At 43.2% G+C, this 22,322-nt stretch overlaps 1 protein-coding gene across 1 annotated transcript; it reads right to left on the reverse strand.

The window, feature by feature from the left end:
* Positions 1–13,366: 13,366 nt before the first annotated feature.
* On the reverse strand, positions 13,367–22,068 carry otomp (otolith matrix protein). The gene is made up of 9 exons (XM_076293210.1): positions 21,981–22,068; positions 21,565–21,701; positions 20,937–21,039; positions 20,530–20,715; positions 19,681–19,855; positions 19,020–19,087; positions 17,073–17,257; positions 14,292–14,463; positions 13,367–13,377 (listed from the first exon to the last, which is right to left on the reverse strand). Exons 1-9 carry the CDS (start codon positions 22,066–22,068, stop codon positions 13,367–13,369), a joined length of 1,125 nt encoding a protein of 374 aa, XP_076149325.1.
* Positions 22,069–22,322: the final 254 nt, after the last annotated feature.

The raw sequence follows: 22,322 nt of genomic DNA on the forward strand, positions 1-22,322 counted from the left end.
CTTACTATATGATTGCTATATGATCTGACAATGTAAGGTTTTGACCCGCAGCCGTTGTCTGAGACTCCACTTCACAATTCCAAAACAGATAAGCATGAACAAATCAAATTACCTGAACTTGTTGCCATGGAGAATGCATGAGTAAACAGGAAGACTAATTTCCATTTAATGTGTGACATGCATCATCATTTTAGCAGAGCTGACGAGACGCACAGAGGAAGAAGATTAACATTTGGCATCTGCACTGCACAGCCTCACACACACACACACACACACACACAGAGAGAGAGAGAGAGACACGAGTGTATGAGGAACTGGTGGTTCAAATGGGGATAGAGTAGTTTGCTGATGAATCACTAACATGGAAGTAACAACATTCATAGCATAACCAAAAAAATATATTTAGCCACTCTTAGATGTGTGTATTAGATGCAGATAAGAAATTATTATGCTTTTCTTTTTTTTTCTTTTTTGTTAATTTGTTAATAACAGCATAACTGACAGTGGTAGATCATCACTCGCTAGACCTCAGGCACAAGTCCTGATTTCGTGCTGCACACCCTTGGCAGTTGGCACTAACCTTGATGTTACAGCTCAGAAGCTGCTAGGCACATCAGGCAATGCTAGTGACAGTGTGGATGTGTCTGCTTTTTTGGTTCTATATGTGGGAATGCATGTAATCGTGTGTGTGTGTGTGTGTGTGTGTGTGCGTGCGTGCGCGTGTGTTTATATGCACAACGTGTACGCAGCCCAACTAGCACTCCTTCTTCCCCAAGCCTCCCTCCAGAGCCTGGTCGGAGAAGTAGCTTTTGATGGATGATATTCCTGCACAGTGCTGTCATGTGCCAATTGGCGTCCATGGGAGAAGGTAATGGGTCTGGACGAAGCTGTGATTCTGAACATTTTCATGCAACAGCACCTTTCATAACTGCCTTTGTCAGCTTTAGTAGGAGGAATTACTGCCGTATTTTGTAACATATTCCGATGGAGCAACATGTTTTGAATACTTTGGATTACATTAGCATTGTATTATATCTTATTAGCAGTGGATAAAACATTTATGTGAGGTTATGTGAAGCTCTAAGACCCTTCGCGGCCCTATTTTGCAACCTGGCGCATGTTGGAAAGCTAGTTATTTTCCCGGCGCAAAGTTAAATTTGTATTTTACACGTCTCTTATATTAAACAACCTAAGGAGGGGATCTGGCGTGTTGTCTAAAATCACTTTCGTACACTACCTAAAACGCATTGTGCCACTGACCAAGAGAAACTAAGTCTATGGCGAATTGTTTATATGTTATTTCAAGAGCGGTCATCAACTCACAGTGAGTTGCACAGTTTTGAAAACGAACGTTAAGGGTAGCTTTTGATGGATGATATTCCTGCACAGTGCTGTCATGTGCCAATTGGCGTCCATGGGAGAAGGTAATGGGTCTGGACGAAGCTGTGATTCTGAACATTTTCATGCAACAGCACCTTTCATAACTGCCTTTGTCAGCTTTAGTAGGAGGAATTACTGCCTTCAGGGTGGCTGCCCTTAGTCGCATCCCATCCTGCACTTGGGCATCAGTTATGCCATTATGACAACAACTGTGTCATCACAACAGTTTGTCATCATGTTAGGTTTATATAGCAGTTTCTTTGCCCTGTTGTAGTTTTTGAAGTCTGTTTCTGTTTTTGGGACATTTTAAGTACTCTCACTCTAAATTAAACACGTATTATGTGATGTAGTCACATTCAACTCACCCAGTTAAGCACTCACTCACTGCCTTACCACCGTAAAGAGGATGGTCCATTATGGCAAAGCCTTTTCCTGGAGACATTTGGACAAACTCACTTATTCATCAGAGATGTGGAGAACAGATACCCTGGAAATCCAGAGTTCTCGCGAGAGCACAATGGAATTGTCTCTGCGAGACACTCTGGCAATGAGCAATGATGCACGTTACTTTTACCCCTTGCATTCCGGGGAACCAGCTAAACTGATGAAGACAGCGCTGCAACGTTGGAGGACAGTACACATTGGTCGTAGTAGTGTTATCCGATTGCGTCGAAGTCCGAAATCATTCAGAGTAAACATGGTCTAGTGTTATCCAATTGCGTGCAGTGAGATTTTTAAATGCATGCTTGTTGCCGCCCCTCGAGTTGGGCCATTACATTGTTCGTGGCCAGACCCTTAATCTTTCTAGATTACCAGGGTCTGGATTTTCCAGGCTAGAGAACAGAAAGCCTATGACTATGAATTATGGTGTCAGAAAACAGTCATATCCGGGAATCTGTCAAAATGGTATGTTTCCACCATGATGACTCACAGAGCGGTCATATTCATTATCACAGAGAGCCGAATGATGTTTTTTTGTTTAAAATGTTTTATAGTATATTATTATAGTATATTATTATCACAAGAGTGAGAGACTTTGACTTTGACATATTTGACATAACCAGCAATCATAACGGGTACCTTTTCAAAGGTTTCTGTCTGTTTGAGAATTTTTTTTAAGTCCTTCTCCAGCAATCTGGGAAATGGAAATGTGTGTTTCTGACTTCATTGGTTGATGTCTTAACTAGTCGCTGAAAGCTTACGACAGTTCAACAGGTGGCAGAAATATGTTCTTAAATGAGCCTGCTGGCAGATTTAAAATGTTCAGTGGAGAGAGAGAGAGCGAGAGAGAGAGTGTGTGTGTGTGTGTGCGTGTGTGTGTGTGTGTGTGTGTGTGTGTGTGTGTGTGTGTGTGTATGTGTGTATTATTGTGTGCTTCATTTCCAGCTGTGAATGAAATGAGGTCATATAACTACATTTCACCAGTTAGGTCTTTCTGTATTCTCTTTCATGGCAGCATGCCATCTCCATATAATAGTACAGTTCCCTGCCTTTGCCTTTGGGCGCACACCATGGAATTCAAATCTTATGTTTTAACTTTATGTCTAGACCCACATTTAAGAGCAGCATAAGGGCATATAATTAGTGATGTGCCCAATAAAGCGAGGCTTCGGAGCTTGTGTCGAGCAGAAAGGGGCGTGCCAGATGAAGCCCCGGTTCGAGGCTTGTGTCGTTTCCATAAAAATCATGTGACTGATGACAAACGAGGCCTCGGTTTGTGAGTGTGACGTCTGAAGCTTCGTTTGGGACACACACCCACGTGACTGCTTCGGAATCTGACTCAAAAGCATTGCGCGAACCAGGGCACCCGCTCTAGTGTCGGAATGAGTTGTGTTGTATTGCAAGTCAGGCGAAATTTGTGGGTAGCCCTGTTTTATATAGGATGCTTTCTCTGTTTGGGAATTTACGTTCTTTTCTTTCCGGAAAATGTCCATAATCCATAATATCATGCACATAGAAATAAAGAAGAAATAGCCTAGGCCTAGCCTAAAGCTTTGCCATTTAGAACAATGACATTAAAACGTGTCTGTGTTGCAATCTTGTCTCAACTTCAATCATGTAATTTAAAAGCAATACAGGCTAATAATTTCTATGTAGGCTTAACAATAATGGCTGACATAATATTTTCCTTTTATTGAAAGTTTGATTCATGAAACGTCAATGTCGGGCCATATTGGTTTAATTAGGTGCCTGGTCGTTTCCTTTTCACTCTCGTCCATAGCGTGTTGAGGTTGATAACACTTCGTCCTGGTTCAGAAGCTAAGTAGTGTCTACTGCGGGCGTTAAGTGGATGGTAGACCGATTGGATCATTGACTGGGATAACACATGATTTCACGTCTCCACGGAAATACCAATCTCCACGTGATGGCATTATGTTGCCTAATCGTATTTTATTGTATTGAATTGAGACAAACATAAATGCAAATTTCTTGCAACACTTTTAATGTAATGAATGAGAACATTTCGAAGCTTTGGCATTGTGTTGAACGTTGTAGGCATTCTTTTCAATAGTTCGTGGCTGCGATAATTTATGCAAACCACCAGATGTCGCTGTGTTTTCCTTGTCTTCCATGTTTCGAAGCTTCGGCACATTACTCGGCACATTAGGGAAATGTGTCGAGTAGCGCTCGAGGCTTCATTTACCCATCACTACATATAATGTAAAGGTTCACACTGGGCATTCGAATGCATACCATTTAGCCATAGATCCCATATTAAACTTCACATGAGTCTGACAGAAGACGGCCCTGTCTTTAGTAACTGTCCCTCTCAAACTACACTAAACGGTGTGTTTAGCAACCCGCATTTCAAACCTTTTCCCAGGGGAAAAAACCCAGATCCCAGTGTTATTCTTTTTATAGGTCAAACAGCTTTGTGACTGAGCCTTACAGTTATTAAAACAAAACACACAGAACAATTAAATGCATTTAACAAGGCTACCACCTTTGACACTGGGGCAAAAATGCCTCAGCATATTTAAGCAATTAGTCAAAGAGGCATTGTGTGTACATATAAGTTTAACATTCCAGTTTGTGTTACAGTGAAATGTCAGTTTATTTCAAATTACTTTTGATATTTCGTTTAACCGTTGGTGGGTAATATGTTACCACCAAAGACTGGTAATGAAATCAGCATTGGACTGTCTAAAAAAAAAAAAAAAAAACAGTCTCACTTGTAATCAACAAGACTTTAATGTTTTACCATGTTAATGAAATATTCATTTGGAGTTAGTGAGGAATTTAATTTAAATTCTATTTAAAATAATGGTAAATGGCATGAATGCAGACCTTTGTTTTAGTAATTTTTTTGTTGTTGTACTTACAATTTTAAAAAAAAAATGTTTGGTGTCTTTCGCTTTCTTCTCATCTTTGCTGTAATGTATTTAGAAATGTAAAATGATTGCATTGCCACTGCTCTGTCAATTACTGGAAAACATAGTGTTGTATGAGTAACAGATGCATTATCGGTAACAGTGCAGATATGTTTTATTTATAGTACATATTTCAAGAGTTAGAGATAATTACTGTAAGCGATATGACACAAGTGAGAGTGGGGTTGATAAAGGATATACCCATGGCTGTGGTTCAGCCCATAGGCATTAGGCCTCTTGTCCAATCAGAGATTAGTAAATAGTTTGACAGGAACTAACTGCATGTTAGTTCTGATGTGTTACACCATGAAGATGTATGCTTTAAACTACCCATAGTCATCTGATCACACATATGTGTCAGTGTTTATGCATGAACAGAGGCTTATAAAAGGCTGAATGCATGATATGATTGACCCTGATGACATCACACAATATTACATTCAAAACTATAAAAACACAACAGTGAGGCACAGCATGCTTCATTCTCTCTCTCGCTCTCTCTCTCTGTCTCTCTCTCTCTCAGAGCGCATGTGCGGAGTGAGTGCGTGGTGAGTGTGAGCGTGAATTGTTGCCGTCTGAGGCTTTCTACGATTTCTATCTTTTGTGTGTATTTATACGTGTATTGGTGGTGGGTTTTTTGTTGCTTATTAGTTGATAAAACTAAATTTATCAAGGCCGTACCCAGCTTCTTAGTTGGTTGTGGCGGTGTCTCCAAGAACAATGGAGTTTGAGAACTTTCATGGAGTCAAGGTAGTTTCTGATGCCAGTGTTGAAGTTTGCAGTTTGGCTATTGGGGAGATAGTGGGGTACGACGATATTAAGTCGGCCTCTCGAATGAATAATGGCATTGTTCTCTTTTTGAGTACTGTGGAAAAAGCAAACCAAATTGTTCGTCATGGCGTTGTGCTTGGTGGCGAGCTTGTCCCTGTGCACCCCTTTTGCCATCGAAGAAAATACTGATTTCTAATGTGCCACCTTTTCTAAAAGATGAACTCCTGAGTCGTGAGCTTTCACGCTACGGAAAATTGGTTTCCCCGATCAGGCAAATATCCCTGGGTCAGGGCTCGAATTATCTTTTTGTCTTTAAGGGGGTCTCTTTATCTCATAAAAAGTTGGCACACCCCGCGCATAGCCTAACAAGGCGATACAATGAAATAGCCTAGGCGCAAGTGGCGCTTTTGCGCAGTACAGTATATGCGCACGGTAGGCCTAGGCTTTACCTTGACACACGCACACAACAGACATAGATTTTTCATAGAAATGGATTACTTTTAATTAATTTCAACATATTATTGATTGATATGGAATAGTCCATATCTCATTTCAATTTCACAATACAAAGAAATAGACTAAACGATTTAGTCTGTGCCATTCTCAATTTCACAACGTAACTCATTTAAACCAGACCACCGTCTCAGATAGGCTATCCTCAGTGTCAAACACAATAATGCATGTAGTGTAACTTATACACAGGGGAAAACGCACTAACTGGCAGAAATGAATAAAGCCAGCCAAACTATGTTCTAGTATTTAGGCTAATGTGTTGAACCGTGGAAAATTAATAGACGAACAATTTTGGAGTTTGCACTGAGATATTGTCGGGTAGCCATTGAATATTCCGACAGGTGTTTCAAAATAACTGGGAACTTTCCGGAACTCTGAATGTCAGAGGATAGCTAGATAATCAGACAACACAATCATTGTAGGCTGCATTATGGGCCATAATTTATGGCTTTGTCAATCAACATAGAATAGGTGAAGCGCAAGTTCAACAGCAAACAAGACTTTTCAGCACGTATCAAACCATGTAGGCTAGCCCAATGAACGCCTATGCAAATAGACAAAACACACATCAAAGCAGGGTGACTTCTTCAGATTTGTATGCCTAGATTTGCGAGTGCTGTCAAATCGATACGGTTTGCTCATATAGTCTAGTGGTGTGGTGGTGAAGTGTCATGCTGCGTTCAAGAGCGTAGTGTAGGACGTCCCGTAGTAGTCTATATTTTAATTTAACGTCTTTAATGGTAAGAGATCGCACAGGGATTGATAATGAGCGGTTGTTTAAGATTAAAATACAATGCCAGACACCTTCAGATACGAGAGACCCTCTCAGGTTTTTGACTTTATTGCTTTCATGGGAGCCCGTCCTCACTCTAAGGGAGCTCGGCTCCCTCTGGCTCCCACGTAATTCGAGCCCTGCCTTGGGTGTAAATCACCACTGCTTAAACATGTTGTCTCTTTTAGAAGACAGGTGTACATGGTTCTAGACAAACGTGATAAACTTGATTTGACTTTTAAATTTAAAATTGATGGCTGTGTCTATGCAGTTTTTGTAAGGTTGGATACAGCCATGAGGTATTTCGGTTGTAGAAGGATAGGTCATTGCATTGGCGCATATGTAATGAGGAGGGTGTTGGTGAGCAGGTGCCTGCTACAAGCGTTGTTGAGGCGGGTGCTTCCGTGGAGGTGGCATCTGCCGTGGATGAGTCTGAGGGAACCGGGTCTGTGGCAGAGGAGTCTGCTGCAGCCGGAACCCAAAGGGCTGGGCCTGAGGTGGAGGAGTCTGCCTCAGCCGGGCTTGAACAGACCAGGTCTGTGGCGGTGGTATCTGCCGCGGAGCCCCTGGTAACTGAGCCTGAACAAGTGGAAGCGTTTGCGGTCGAGTCCGCTTCAGCTGAAACCAGTGTGGGTGTAATGATGGAGTCGGCTGTGTCTGACACGGTTGATGTTCCACCGGGAAATGTTGCCGTGCCTGAAAGTGAGCTTGGGGGGTCACCCGCGGTTGACCCCTTTGGGACAATTTATATTGTTGTTTTTCATTTGTATTTCATTGGTTGTACTGATATCCTTAGTTGGTCTTTAAATAAAGTTCTTTAAAAAATCAAGAATCACTCTCCAATCTCTCCAAATGGGCCTTATTTGTCTGCCCCCACCCCACCACCCCACCCCCAGAGCCACTTTAAGTGGACAGGGTGACAGTTTCAGTTTCTTGAGCCTCCCCAGCTTCGTGCACATGTGACAGCCTCCCTGCCCTGCCCCACCCTGTCCCCCTCTGGCCTTGCCAGGCCACCAACGGAAGCCGTGTCGGGGAGCCACAACAAGGGCCCCTTTGATAGGCAGGTAGCGGAGCTCACATCACAGCTGTCGCCCACAGAGGGAGAGATGAAGCAGAGCCGAGTCCAGTCACGTCCAGCTGCACACACATATACCCCAGCTTATCTGAGACCGAGAGCACAGCCAGGGCAACGATCTGTGAGAGAGGGAGAGAGAGAGAGAGAGGGGTTCTCATGTTTGGCTGTTCACAGGCGTGGATGGGGTAACCTGCCAAAGAAGTGATATAGAGGGGATGAAAGAGAATGAGAGAGAGAGTGAACAACAGCCTACATATATATAACAACACAACCTTGGTGCAACCGAGTGATGCCACATGTCAGACACATTTATAGACTTATCGCCACCTCCAGTATCATCTTATAATCCTGCCCAGACCTGCGAGGCACAGAGAGAGAGAGAGAGAGAGAGAGAGAGAGAGAGAGAGAGAGAGAGAGAGAAAAAATAAGCCCAGTGTCTTGAGTGGAGCGGCTGGTAGGGCTGCTGTGTAGGAGGGAGTCTCAGCCTGAGGACACTCACACACACACAGGGGCGGGGGTCTGAGGGAGAGCCTGGAGCCTGAGAGGGCCTGCTGAGCAAAGTGCTTTGGTGAGTGATGTGCCAAGAAGAAGCACACCCGCCCACCCCTACATGCGCCCTCACACACTCACACACACACAAACTCTCTTTTCTCTCTCTCTCCTATCTCACACACACACACACACACACACACACATACCTTTTCTTGTATGCAGGCAGGCAGAGACTTCCAGCTTAGCGCACCACTTTGGGCAGGACTGGGGGGGAATTGAACAGTGACAGTTTGGGCTTTTGATGGATGGCTTGTCACTTGGCTACTCTTGCATCGCTTGCCATAGATGTCGTGACTCTTTTTGTAATTCACAGAGCAACCGCTCGCTCAGCACCACACGTGTCTTAATCTGCACTGCAACGCAGTCAGTGGGATATGGACTCCAATCTATGAACAGATTGTCGTCAATTAACTCTTTATAACACGCCTAAAGAATCTCATATTTTTGTAGGTTGTGTGGATCATGAAATCATCAACCTTAAAATGTAATGATTTTCTAATAACCCACAACACACATCTAATCAACAAATCAATTCATCAATCAGCCTGCCAGTCAGGTACCTTAATCCAATTATATTCATATACAAGTTTTCATAGTAGTAATGCAATGCCTGTTTTTAACATGCTGGAACACTTGTACCAGAATGGATGTTTTTGTTTCATCAAAGAAACCGTGTTTTTTTTTACTCTTTTGATTGCATGGTGATTAGCTTTTTGGGTCACAGGGTTTGTCCAGTCTTTTGTTGTGGTGTCCCATAATGGCTCAAGTTTGCACAAGCCTGCGGGTGAGTAGACCGCAGAACAGCCCCACTGGCTTGGCCATTTCTGCCCTGCGTCGGGAGCTGTGTCAACCCCCTGCACACAGCTCTGCCTGGCTGACCACAGCTCCACTGTGGACGCATTGTTCTCGGTAGCACGCACCGGTGGATGGGAGAGGCAAAACTTGATCGGACTGGGTGTCTGAGTGGACCAGGCGGGGGGAGGGGGGGGGGGGGTCTGTGATAGTGCAGGCCCCCTGTCCCCTACCTCCACCTCCTACCAATCCCCCTGGGACCTCACAACAAGCGGAGAAGGGGAAAAGATTATCTTTGGAGAACGGCTCTGACTGCAAGCCAATGAGCCAAAACTTTACCTGCGTAGGTGCCAAGTGTCTCGCCTGTCCAGGACATGATGGCAGTGAAACACATCAGCGTGGAAATGTTTGTGTGTGTGTGTGTGTGTGTGTGTGTGTGTGTGTGTGTGTGCGCTCACTAGTGGGTCTTTGTGTTTTTGGCCCAAAACATAACTTAGAAGACTTATAACTTAGTAGAATCGGGCAAACTTTGACACATTCATTTACTTGACCATTCTTGGCAATGAGAAAAGAAGACAATATGTGACTAAAGAAATCCATGAGACATTATGCAATGTAACCTTAATGAGACACACTGTATGTGTTTGGCTTTACCATGAATGTCAGATACACACATGCACAGACTGTGCAGTTTCCTCTCACCTAATCTGTTTGGTGAGTACGATATCAGTATAACACTGCATATTCAGAGTAAACTAAAATATGACACAGATGAAAGATTTTGTTTTCTTTTTTTACCTCAGATTTGGTCATTGTTATCATCACGCTGGAGAGCGGTGATCAGGCAGAGGTGGTTAGCTGCAGGCTTTTTTCACAACACCGCAACATGAACAGATGGAATTCAGTGGCTTCCCCGACGCTTTATTAATGGAACTGACTGTTACTAAGTCAGCTGGATCAGGTTTTCACTTTTCACCCATGAGATGAGTGTACGCATACGCTCGCACACAAACACGCGCACACACACACACACACACACACACACACACAGTGATGGAATATTAACAAAGTGAAGACACAAAGGTGTGAAATGTACAGTGTTGTCACTGGTAGAACATCTGGGTATGTTACTGTAATTTCAGCCCTCCTTGCACACACACACATACAAACATGAAAATATACAAAGCAAATAAAAAACTGAGAAAATAAAAGCCTTTGTGCTGCGTCTGCTTTTGATCTCTCCCCTGGTTGGTAGGCTAAAGAGACATGCAAAGAGATAAAAGTCTAAATGATAAAACAAAATTTATAAACAGAAAAATGTCAGTTCTCATTTGCTGCCATGGTTGCAATTCATCTAAAATTAAAGCATTTAAAAGTGCAGCGTGAAAGACTTGCAAACATAATATTGCATGTTAATGACCCCAAACAAGAAGAACAAGAGGGAGCTAGGATGGTGATTGCTTTAGGTAAATAGGAATTACCCACATAGTGTAGGCTTCTTAGAACATATAGGTGCAGAAGAATATGAATGCATAGTTGCAAACTCATTGTGTTATGAAGTTATGCAATATCATGCTTAGCGTGTTGATGCTTCCATTTTAATTAATGACAAATAAGCGGAGCATCGAAAGGCTCCTCAGGGACACTAATTATACTCCTGTGCTTCAACAGCAGACATTTTCAAGGTCATCAGAACACATCTTTAATTCTCATCCTTAATGAACATTTAATCAGAATTACTGACGGTCATTATCTGTGTCAATACTCTGCAGTTAATCCACTCAGCAGCTCTGTGAACGACAGCAACACTATTCATGGTCTATTAGCATTAAGCAGCATCAGTGTTTTCACACCCATCCTCATAAACACACGCACACACACACACACACACACGCACACACACGCACACACACACACACACACACACACACACACACACACACACACACACACACACACACACACTGAGAGTTAAAAACAAACTATCAAAAGAAAAAAAACATACGTCACAACGCACTCAGACTAGCTATTTCTGTCAAACAAACAAACAAAAGACTATTTGAAAGCTTGGACGAACCAAACTACAATCAAAGCAGAATGAATTCCTATCTTAGTAAACTTGAGACAGAAGTTTACTTTCTTTTTCACTGTGAAATATATAAGGAAATATGGAAAGTTTTAAAACTAAAGACAAAGGTTTATCACCCAAACTTTGAAGCCGTTGGCAAAAAAAAAAAAAAGGCCATCCTCTCAGGAAAGGGACCTTCAGCTGCTTTGACAGTGAAATTAATTTCACAGTGTCACAACCTTGATAAATGTGTTTACTACCTCTACAGTATAGACAAATAAACATTTACTTGAATACATATCATAGTGTACACTATATTTTTCATTTGTTAATTTACTGTTATACTTTTTGGTACATTGTAATTTTATGTACTTGAAGTGTGTCTACGAGTCATACGCATTTCCCGCTTCTCATCTCCCTCATCCTTTGTATGACTGCTTTGGCAAGATTTGTCAAGCCAAGAAAGCATTTTGAATTTGAGAGAGAGAGAGAGAGAGAGAGCTATTGTGTCATGGTAAGTGATAAAAGAGACTATAAAAGAGAAATTCCTTCATAATTCTTTTATTATTGATGAGCAAAGGTTGTGCTGTGAATTCAAAGCAAGGATATTTACACAAAGGCATTGTTCAAGTCAGTCAATACAGTGTGATGTGAACAGCCCTGAAAACGTTCGGAGAGAGCACCCTTAAAGCACCTAGTTTGTTGCATCGACAACATCTCAAATACATCAAATCCTGTCTACAGAGAACATCCTCCAGGGAGAAGAGCTGCTCAGGGTTTCACATGAAGTATAAGGGGATGAGGAGTTTGAGCTGTCAATTTCAGGTGATCTGTAATGAGACTCTACTAACTTACTCTGAAAGAAAATCAAACATCCAACACCAGACAGCAAGCCAAAACGCTAAAACATGTGTTTCAAGCAAATACTATTCTTAAGGGGGGCAGGGGGGGGGACCAATACTTTGATATAACATACCTTTATCATTCAACAAAGAACTCAAGGTGAATTATAGGTTTGAACAATTGAAGAGTTGAACAACTGAATGTAAATTAGGGGCAATTCTAAGCCGCATCCATGCTGGTCCACTGATTTCTCAGGAACACAGCTGGATGGCTTAGGACTGGAGGCTAATCAGGTTTGGGATCCAAATGTAAAATGTGTTTCAGTGTATTGAATGAATGTATAACACAGATAAATTTGGAACAATATTTTGTCAACTTTACATGTTGCCATTTTTTGGATAACAGAGAAGTTATACAAAAAATGGAACAACCATATTGAACAACCATATTGAACAACCGTATTGAACAACCATATTTGGTTCCATAGTTTTCTAATGACTTTTAACTGTCTGGATTGTTTTTTTTATCAGTTTCCAATCAAAAGCCTCACTTTAAAGCTTTCATTTCAGTAGCCCCTTAAGAAACACATTCATGCCACCCACTGGGTCCTGTAAATGGAAAGGTGAGATGTAAAAGCATCCATTCTCCTTGGACTCGGTAGGGACACCACAACCATTGACGGGTGTTGAGTTGCACAGATTTAAAAAAGTGCAGGTTGGCCAAATTGTGGATGGAGTAATAGATTCTTAATCCCTTTTCGAGGTGTGTGTGTGTGTGTGTGTGTGTGTGTGTGTGTGTGTGTGTGTGTGTGAGACTCCTGTCTGAGACATAGTGATCTCCTTTTCCTAATCGTGAGAGCGAGGCACAGAGAGGGCTGCCGATTGGGGCATGAGGGGGCGCAAACAGCTCGTGAGCGGCACAGCTAGTCTGTCACAGAAAGTCACAGAGAAAGAGGAGATGCCAAAGCCACAAACAGAAAAAAAAGACTAACGGACTAGAAACAAGAGCCGTGCAGCCGGGGGGAGAGAGAGGTGGCGTTGGGCCCACACATACGAAGAGACAGCAGCCCATTAAGCAGACTGCTGAGGATTAGCGGAGATGGAGAGAAAGAAAGGAGGAGAGCAGGAGCAGGGGCAGGGTGGAGGGGCGAGGGTGGAGGAGGAGGGGTGAGGGTGTGGTGACGGTGGTGGTTGGAGGACGGAGAAGGGTTTGGAGAGTTCTGCGGTCAGTCAACACAGCCCTGTGAGGAGAGGAGAGGACGAAACAGAACAAGGATTTTAAGTGTAACACTCCTAAACACATCATTAAAGTCAAAACATTCCATATCAGTTATGCTTACACCAGGTATGACCAGTCAAAACACTAAATATTAAACCCGTCTACACCAAATGACATCACAGCCAACTCACATCACACTTTCCTAGGACATTGGCATTTGCAGACAGCATATGTGTTTTCACTAAAGACGTAGCTTCGACACAAGCTGTGAGACTGAGGATCCCAGTTTAAACTAAATGAACAACACTGTGCTCACATGCTGTACCCAAGGATCACAGGGAGGACATGGAGATCCACAAGAATGCTTCATTTGACACTTTATTAATTAAAGCATCACCCAAACAGAACAACTGGACTAGTTCCCTAATTAATTCCTCTTGTTGAATCAGGGGTAGATTCTCAAGAGGGTATTGTGAAATGTCACACACAAACCTACACACAAATATATTCACACACACACACACACACACACATACACACATGCATGGAGCTGTTTGTGTGGAGGCCATGACACACACACAGAGGAGAGGAGACGGTTTGTCAGGAACTAGAGGAGGACTGGCAAGGTTGCTGAGCCTTTGCACTCGCTATTCCACGTCTACGGAACCAGTTGCCACTTGACATAAAAGCGCTTCCTCCATCCTTGCTTTAAAGTCTAGACTCAAAACCCGGCTTTTCAGCTTTTCTTTACCTGTAATCTCTCATTAGTTTTTACTGTATGTCTGTAACTCTGTGCTTGTCCCTGTATATTACAATATGTTCTATATGTTTAGAGCACTGCTTAAATGTGCTTTATAAATAAAATGTACTTACAAACTTACTTACTTACTCACTCACACACTCTTAATCTCTCACACACACTCCGAATGGACTTACCTTCACACTCAAACGCCTGCAGCACCGTGGTGTAGCTGGGGCCCAGCCATGACGTGTAGCTGCCCACCACCCGCAGAAGCTTCTGGGTGGCGTCGCTGAACAGCACGTTCGCCGCTCCATACGCCGCCGAGCTGAACAGAGAAAAACCCTGTGTGGCATTGCCAAAGGCATTCTGCAGAGAGGAGAGGAAAGAGACAGACAGACAGAGACAGAGATTGATATTTGGCTTCTTTTCTATGTGGATAGAAATGGATGGATAGAAAGTTGGATGAAATGTGTCTTATATCCTTATATTATTGTGTACTACTGGTGTTCCTTTAATCTTTTGGCAGTAAGAATACATGTTTGTCAAGCCAAACAGCTTATCTGAATTTGAATTTGAGTAAAAGAGAGCATGAGACCTAGAGTGGGAACTGGTGTTTTCCATAATTGCTTTGGATTTACGTAAGGCCATACTCTTGAATTATACTGTAACACAACAACACTGTATAGCAGTGCTGGCTCTTACTTAGAGGGGGGAGAGAAGGGGAAAGAGGGAATGGGAGAAAGGGAAGGTGTGAGAGAAGAAAAGAAAAGAAGAAAAGAGAATGCAGAGGGAGGAGGGAGGGATGAGGGATGAGTGGAGAACAGGTGAGAGTGAGAGAGTGGAAGAGAGATGGAGTCCGAGTGAGAGAGGAAAGAGAGATGGATTGAGAGATAGAGAGTGAGAGAGAAAATAGAGAGAAAGAAGGACAGATATCACACAGCTGATGGTGAGGTGACAACAGGAGCATCTTCTGAGAGACAGAAGATGCTCCTTCAGTAATGGGGAGGGGGGTCTGGTCACGGTCACGCGCGCACACACACACACGCACACACATATACACACATTCTACAAACTCACACAGAACAATAGATGTTGGCGTACAAGTACACACATACTGTGTATTAGCTCTAACATACACACACACACACACACACACACATACAGCTCAAGTTATTTTAAGACACACAGGCACATAAATATGCATGCAGTCTGACAAGACCAGAGTGCATCTATTCTCGTCTGCACCTAAATTCTACTGACTTCTCCCCAACCACTCACTCACACACACACACACACACACACACACACACACATATACACACACACACTCTCTCACACACACATATTTGCACGTCCTAACGAGGACCGGGTAGGACAGTGAGTTGCAGACATCGCTGCAATTATTCCTCACGTCTAGCCGCCTGAGGCAGGGGGCTGTTGACAAAGCTCAGCCCTGTGCCAACTCCTCATAATAATAAAGCAATGCTGAAACGAGTGCTAACGCAGAACAAAAATCAATGGACAGTGGCAGGCCGGGTCTAGAGATATTGAATGCATCAGTCTTTACAGCAGCAGAATTTCTTGAATTTCTTGAATTTCCCCTGGGGATCAATAAAGTATCTATCTATCTATCTATCTAGATGAAGAGGAAGCAGGGGGGTGTGGGCAGAGGAAGACTGAGGATTAAACAAGTTTCAACAGTGGCAGCTGCTGGCTAAATTTCTTGGTGAAGCGAACCCTCCATCATCACTCACACTCCCCGTCAGTGAATGCACCATTTCTTATTTAATAAACAGGCAGCATGGTCTGCATCAGAGAACAAAAAAGACTATTTGACTGAGACAGCAAGGCCTAGTTGTATTATGTCATATAATTAGCATTAATCCAAGTGACATTACAGCACTGGGTGGCCAACTATTGTGAGTCGAAAGGACCGAATTTCACCCAGAGGTCATTAAGCATAACTTAGCAAATTTTAATATCAGTGAACAACACCCGAATTTCTGCATGCCTCTGATAATTCAGTATGGATGAAACCTCAATCTGGGATTGATCCATTGGAGTGGTGTTTTAGAAGGCTGGGCCTCATCAAAAATTCTTGCATATGATTGGATAAGCCACTTCCGTCATCTATTGACGTGCTACTTCAACCACTCACATCAAAGCCAACCCGTGACGCTGAGAACAGTCTCACAGTCGCTTTTACACTACGTCACATCTATGAAACTCTCGCCCTGAGTCCTGATTGGCTCTACCATAAAATATACCGAAATCACTCTCAACGGAAGCGATCCCAGATGGATGTAAGTGGAGCTAGGCGGACCGAAATTCATCTGGCGAGAGTTAGGTTAGGTTGTAGTGTGGATAGTGAAAACGTAAAGTTTCAGATATAATGACGTGCCGTTGCCATGATACTGACACATTTTAGCGTATCAGACATCACCAACAACAAACACTTCAATGGCGTTTTACTGTTCCAGTGTGGCTATAAAACTGATCAAAAACAATACGAAAATGATAATGTGGACAGAGATTGCAATAATAAGGAGTTGAATTCAGGAAAGCAACATTGTGTTTTTGACCATATTTCTGTTTCAAAGGGGGAAAAACATGTTAAATATATATATAATATATTCACCTGTAGTCTTATAGAAACCTCTGCTGAGTTAAATTCAATCATGCACCACACCTTGTGATGTATTGGCATTGAGTGGCTGATATTTCAGAGGGACGCTGAAACTTTACAGGAGCTGGAGGGGTGGATTTACACCTAAGTCCTATGGTCCCCTGGGGGATATGGATGTAATATCACATAGCCATTTAGCCTTCGTGTGTGTGTGTGTGTGTGTGGTGTGTGTGCTTCTCTGTCTCTCTCTCTCTCTCTCTCTCTCTCTCTCTCTCTCTGTGTGTGAGTATGTGTAATATACACATAGGATGATTCTCTGTGTCTCTATTACGACCCCCCACCCACTGACCTGCACGCGCTCCAGGAACTTGTAGACGCGACACTTGTCCTCTGCGCGTACCACCACTGCGTTGGTGGGCACCACGGCCAGGTGGCACAGCTTGTGCTCAAACGGGGAGGCCTCGTTGCCATCTGGGCACAGCAGCTTCAAGTCCTCCAACTCCAGGTCCAAGGCCCAGGACTCCTGGTTTCTGCCTGCCACAAGAGAAGAGCAGAGCAGAGACATTATATCCTGGATGGGGTTTATGTGTGCCACACACACACACACACACACACACACACACACACACACACACACACACACACACACACACACACAAACACCTGGCTGCTGCTCCAGGTTCATTGCCTACAGCTGCTGGTTCCTGCCTATCTCCTACAACACCTAGTTCATGCCATTTAGGGAGGAGATAAGAGAGTGTAGGCTATGATTTGGTCATGTATGCTACACACGAAACACACACACACACATACACACACACACACACACACACACAGAGAGAGAGAGAGAGAGATTCTCCAGCTCCAGATCCATCGTAACAATTGCTTCCTACCAGATCAGAGAGCAGTGTGGATGCATGAGTGGAGAGCTGTGATAAAAGAGGCACGAGTGAGAGGGAGTGAGGGGGATAGGAAGAGCTTTCCCATTTAGGGTAGAGGAGAAGGTATGCGGAGATGGATGCACGCTGAATGCTTAATGGTCTGATTTGTATTCATGGTGAGGGTGGAGAGAGAGGTGGGCTGGGCTGGGTTGGGGTGGGATGGGCTGGGGTGGAGATGGAGGATGGTGAGGACCGTGAGATATTGCACCAGCGGGCAAAAAAACAGCGTTTCCACTGTGATAGAGTCCTTTGTCTTTTCCTGAGCACTGAGAAGGGTTTCATTCATTCCCGATTTGGTTTGGGGACAGTGCCGATGCCGAGACGGCTCACAGAGGGGGAAATGGGATCTCTCTTTTTTGCCTTTTTTTCAGTGGAAAAATAGAGAAGTGTCTTTTGTCTGCAATAAGCTGCAAATCTGCCGGAGTTCTCACTAGTCATTAGATTGCTATTTGCCAATTAAGATGTCACAGACACCCATCTGTTAGCCATCTGGGATTAAATATGTACCAAAGGCAGCTGAATGATAGGGAAATGACTTGCGGTTTGGCCTCAGTGTTTCAGAGGAATGTAGACCATTGATCGAAAAGAAAGGGCTGGTCATCCCCTCTTCAAATAGCTACTATCAGCAATAAACAGTGAAGTGCTGGTTCTCTGATGTCATGATAAAACTAATTGTATAAGACCACCCTGATAGCTGGGGTGGATAAGTAGTCTGTGTGGCACAGAGAGAACAGGGGACGCACACATCAGTTCAGTTGGACTGAGACATACTGCCCTCTGATGTATGATTTTGAGTAGTACAACCTACAGAGAGGGCAAGGGGAACAACTGCAAAGTTTCTGAAGTGTCTGCAAAGGGGGATATTTCTTTCATGGTAGCCTATGTTTTGTGTTACTGGTAATAGTGATAGTAAACATACATAATAAGACAAGACAGTGAAAGTATATCTGTCAACTAAGACTAATTTATATCAGCAGTAAGGAGTTTTGGACATCAGCATGCAAAACCATTGCAGACAACAGCAACAGCAAACTAAACTGGGTCTTTTCAGCAATATAGATGGCAATATACGTATTGCTGGTTGTTTGGTAGCCATTTATTTGTTTGTTTATTTGTTTGTTTGTTCTACTATTTGTGTCCATCTGAAACAACATTGGATACATTTTCTCTCTCTGCATCTCTGCAGTTTAGTTTGAATGCCAGCTTTTGTGTTTTTTCCTCCAGACTTTAATCTGGGTGCCCAATCTGGACAAAGGCATTGCCAGAGCATTTGTGTTGTCCACAACGAACACACGTGTTACCATAGTGGCAGACAGGCTGTGTAGGGTTGCATTGAGAGACGGTGACTGACTTACCGTGCATGTTATCAAAGACCGTAGTGTGTTTGACAAAGGCCACGTCCCCGAGATTCTCTGCCACACATCTAGAGACCACACGCACACACACACACACACACACACACACACACATACACACAAAGTGAGATAAATAACATTTCTCAAAGAGCAGTAAACAACAGAAACAGCTGACAGAATAGCATTAAAAATAAAATGTTGATTACAAATTTTAATGCCAGGCGGCCCATAGCAGATTGGATTACTCTCATAACAATGTTTTCCTCTATTGCAAACAACCTGATTACAGTTTCTGCAAGTTGACATCTACAGTACAGAAAGGTACTAAATTGAAAAATCAAGTGGAAATTGCTTCTGTAAAAACACCACTGTGCTGTGAAATATAAAATTCATCTTTGACAAGCATAGTTGCCCATACAGTATGTGGCACGTCAGCTGTCCGTGTAAGCATTTACAGTCTTGTGAAGACATGAGTCAGAGAGTAGCAATGTCTTGTATGGATCTGCCCCGAATCTGGCTGAGCTATGGGTTACGTAGCTATGGGTTATCTGGCAGTTACTTGCCAGACATGGGCCACATCTGGACCACATCCAGCCTGATCTGCTGCTTGAGCCTGGGGATCTTGTCTGCAGTGTCACAGGATGTTTTCCAGCCGGCCTACCTGAGTGCCCCAGCCTCCCCGAAGTGGCGCTCCCGAGGGTTGTTGACACAGATGTGTCGGTCATTCTCATCTCCAATGCATGCCTCGCAAAGGTTCTTGGGATTGTTCCCCCTGGGGTCATGCTCTGGGTCCTTCACTCCTGGAACGCAGCTGTACCCGAAGAAATCCCCCACCGCTGACAGGACATGATTTAAAGAATGAGAATGAGAATTCAGTTAAAGAGAGAGAATGACTGATCAAGCAGCTTAGGCAGCATATCTGTGGGACTGGATCTATGTAGACTGATGATTAATGAACTTGCAAAATCATTTGCACCATCATACATTCTTATGGCCAATGGAAATACTTCAGAGAAGAGGAAAAGAAAAGCACAACAAAAGCACAACACTTCTCTTTTCCCCTTCTCTGAAGTGTTTTTGTGAAATAGCTGCACCTGCGGTACTATCTACCAAGGTGTGCAGGCTCCTTTCTACCTTTCAATGGAAATACTTTAGCATACAACATTCAATAGTCAACAGTAAAGTATCAAATCTTACTCCCTATCCACAAAAAAACAACAATGATCAAATGACAAACTGAAACAAATCATATGAAGAGTTAAAACAAAACATAATAGCACAATATCTACAGATGACGAGATTACGAACAAACAATCTGATTAAACGTTTAAATACAATTTTTGGTTGTAGTTGGGTTTAATGATCGGATTTGGATTTGAGTTAGATGATGTTCATTGAACTATGACAAAAGAGTCAACTTGAAATTAAGCAAACCACTTGTAGGTGGACTATCCAGAATGTTACCCAGTCTCCCATATCTTTCTGCCCTTGCATGCCCACCGTCTCTCACCGTGGGGGAAGTTGCACTGCTCGTCCACACTGATCTGCGAGGTGTTGACCAGGAAGCCGATGGGCACGGTCCAGCCCACCGTGGTGCGGATGCCGGGATGACAGGAGCTGCGCTCGTGCATCTCCAGCAGAGACAGGTCGCTGGAGGAGCGCCGCGCCAGGGCAACCACGTAGTAGTTGATGCCATCTGGGGGGTGGGGGTGGTTAAGGCGTGGCAAGAATGCAGAAGGACAGCATGACAAAACCACTTAACTATCATGATTTTACTGTTGCCATAGTTTAAAGGACTTCATTTAGATTGCTTGTAATTGTCACACCAAGTCCACAATTAATTTATGTAAACACAACAAAAAAGCCTTCATGCAAGTCTGCTTTTGGCTAACTGAAATCAAACTGATTTGAACTCACCCTCGCCATTTAAGGACTCGCCTGCAGCCAGTTCAAGTCCATAGCAGAATCCAGCGGTGTAGATCTCATCAGGGTACATGGAAGCAGCGTCTGCTGATCCATTCTGACCAGAACACACAGTTAAGACATGCTACCCCTGCACCACATTCACATATCAGGCAGGGCTTGGGGCAAAAAGTCCCCTGAAGGTTACAAAAATGCCCTTCAATTTTAAAGAGGAGGGGGCAAGCCATGTCCCCATTATGCATAATATTGTTGACAGAACAGTTAATACATTTCTCCTAATGAATGACTGCACAGAATGAGGAGAGTGTATGCTTACTTTGCTATTAAATATTGATATGAATAAACACAAGTTATTATTGGCATTGATCCATTCATTGAGTGAATAGTTGATTGATTTAATGATATGTTTTACTATGTCTTTGCATAATATCAATTCCCATAATAAGGAAATTAGAACCAAGTAATTTCTGGCAAAATCCTAAACTCAAGGTCTACATAAAGTCTTCCGAGAATATGCAGAGTGTAGTTCCATTAAAGCAGATTACTCCTTGTTGAGTTTCATATAGATTCCTGACAACCGAGGCCTGCTCCATGATTCCTGTTTTTTTTTAATTCCACTGACCTTGATTTTGAGCATGCAGTCGGTGGGGCTCAGGCCCCGCGTGCACTGTAGTTTTCCACGGAGGTTCCTGGCTGTAGCGTTCCCTGCCAGATCCAGACATTTATGCTCTTCTGCATCAGTCACTGTACACCATGTGACTGAGGTAGACATCATCAGCCACGACAGAATTTGCCAAGCAAATCATTGATTAATATTAAAATCCATCCCACCACAGAGTTTTAATTATATACACAAACCAGAATATATCCAGCACTCTTGTGTAATGTCCCAATAGTTCATTGCCAACAATGTGCCTGCTGATGTGTTGAAATGAATGACTTTGACACACAATAACCATCAACACAACCCATTAGCTGTCATTAGGCCTAGTTGATGTGAGGACCCAACACCTTTAAATAATTAAGAGAGAGTCTTACTGATGTTATTCTGGCTGGAGGCGCTGACTAGTCCAAGCAGGAGAAATACAACAGCAAAATGCCTGGCAGAGGGGTCCATGTTCTCCATGGGGAAGGTATCCTTCCAAATGCTTGCAAGCTCCAAGGAGGTGAGTGGTGCAGACGAATTAGAAAAAAAAGTCAACAGCTCATGTTGCCCCCTTCTTATAACTACCAAACACAGAGGGGGGTTGTCTGATGAAACCAAAACTTTCCATTCACTTATTTTTTTTCTTACTCCTACCTCTAGCTTTTTTTCCCCTTCTCAGCTCCCAACATGAGTGGATCATTTTCACTTCATCAGATCACGACGGCCGTCTAGCG

Source organism: Alosa pseudoharengus, unplaced genomic scaffold, assembly GCF_046254945.1.
Source record: "Alosa pseudoharengus isolate Yale_2024_CS ecotype anadromous, Long Island Sound unplaced genomic scaffold, YU_APseudo_1.1 YU_APseudo_1.1_scf_2, whole genome shotgun sequence".
NCBI lineage: Eukaryota > Metazoa > Chordata > Actinopteri > Clupeiformes > Clupeidae > Alosa > Alosa pseudoharengus.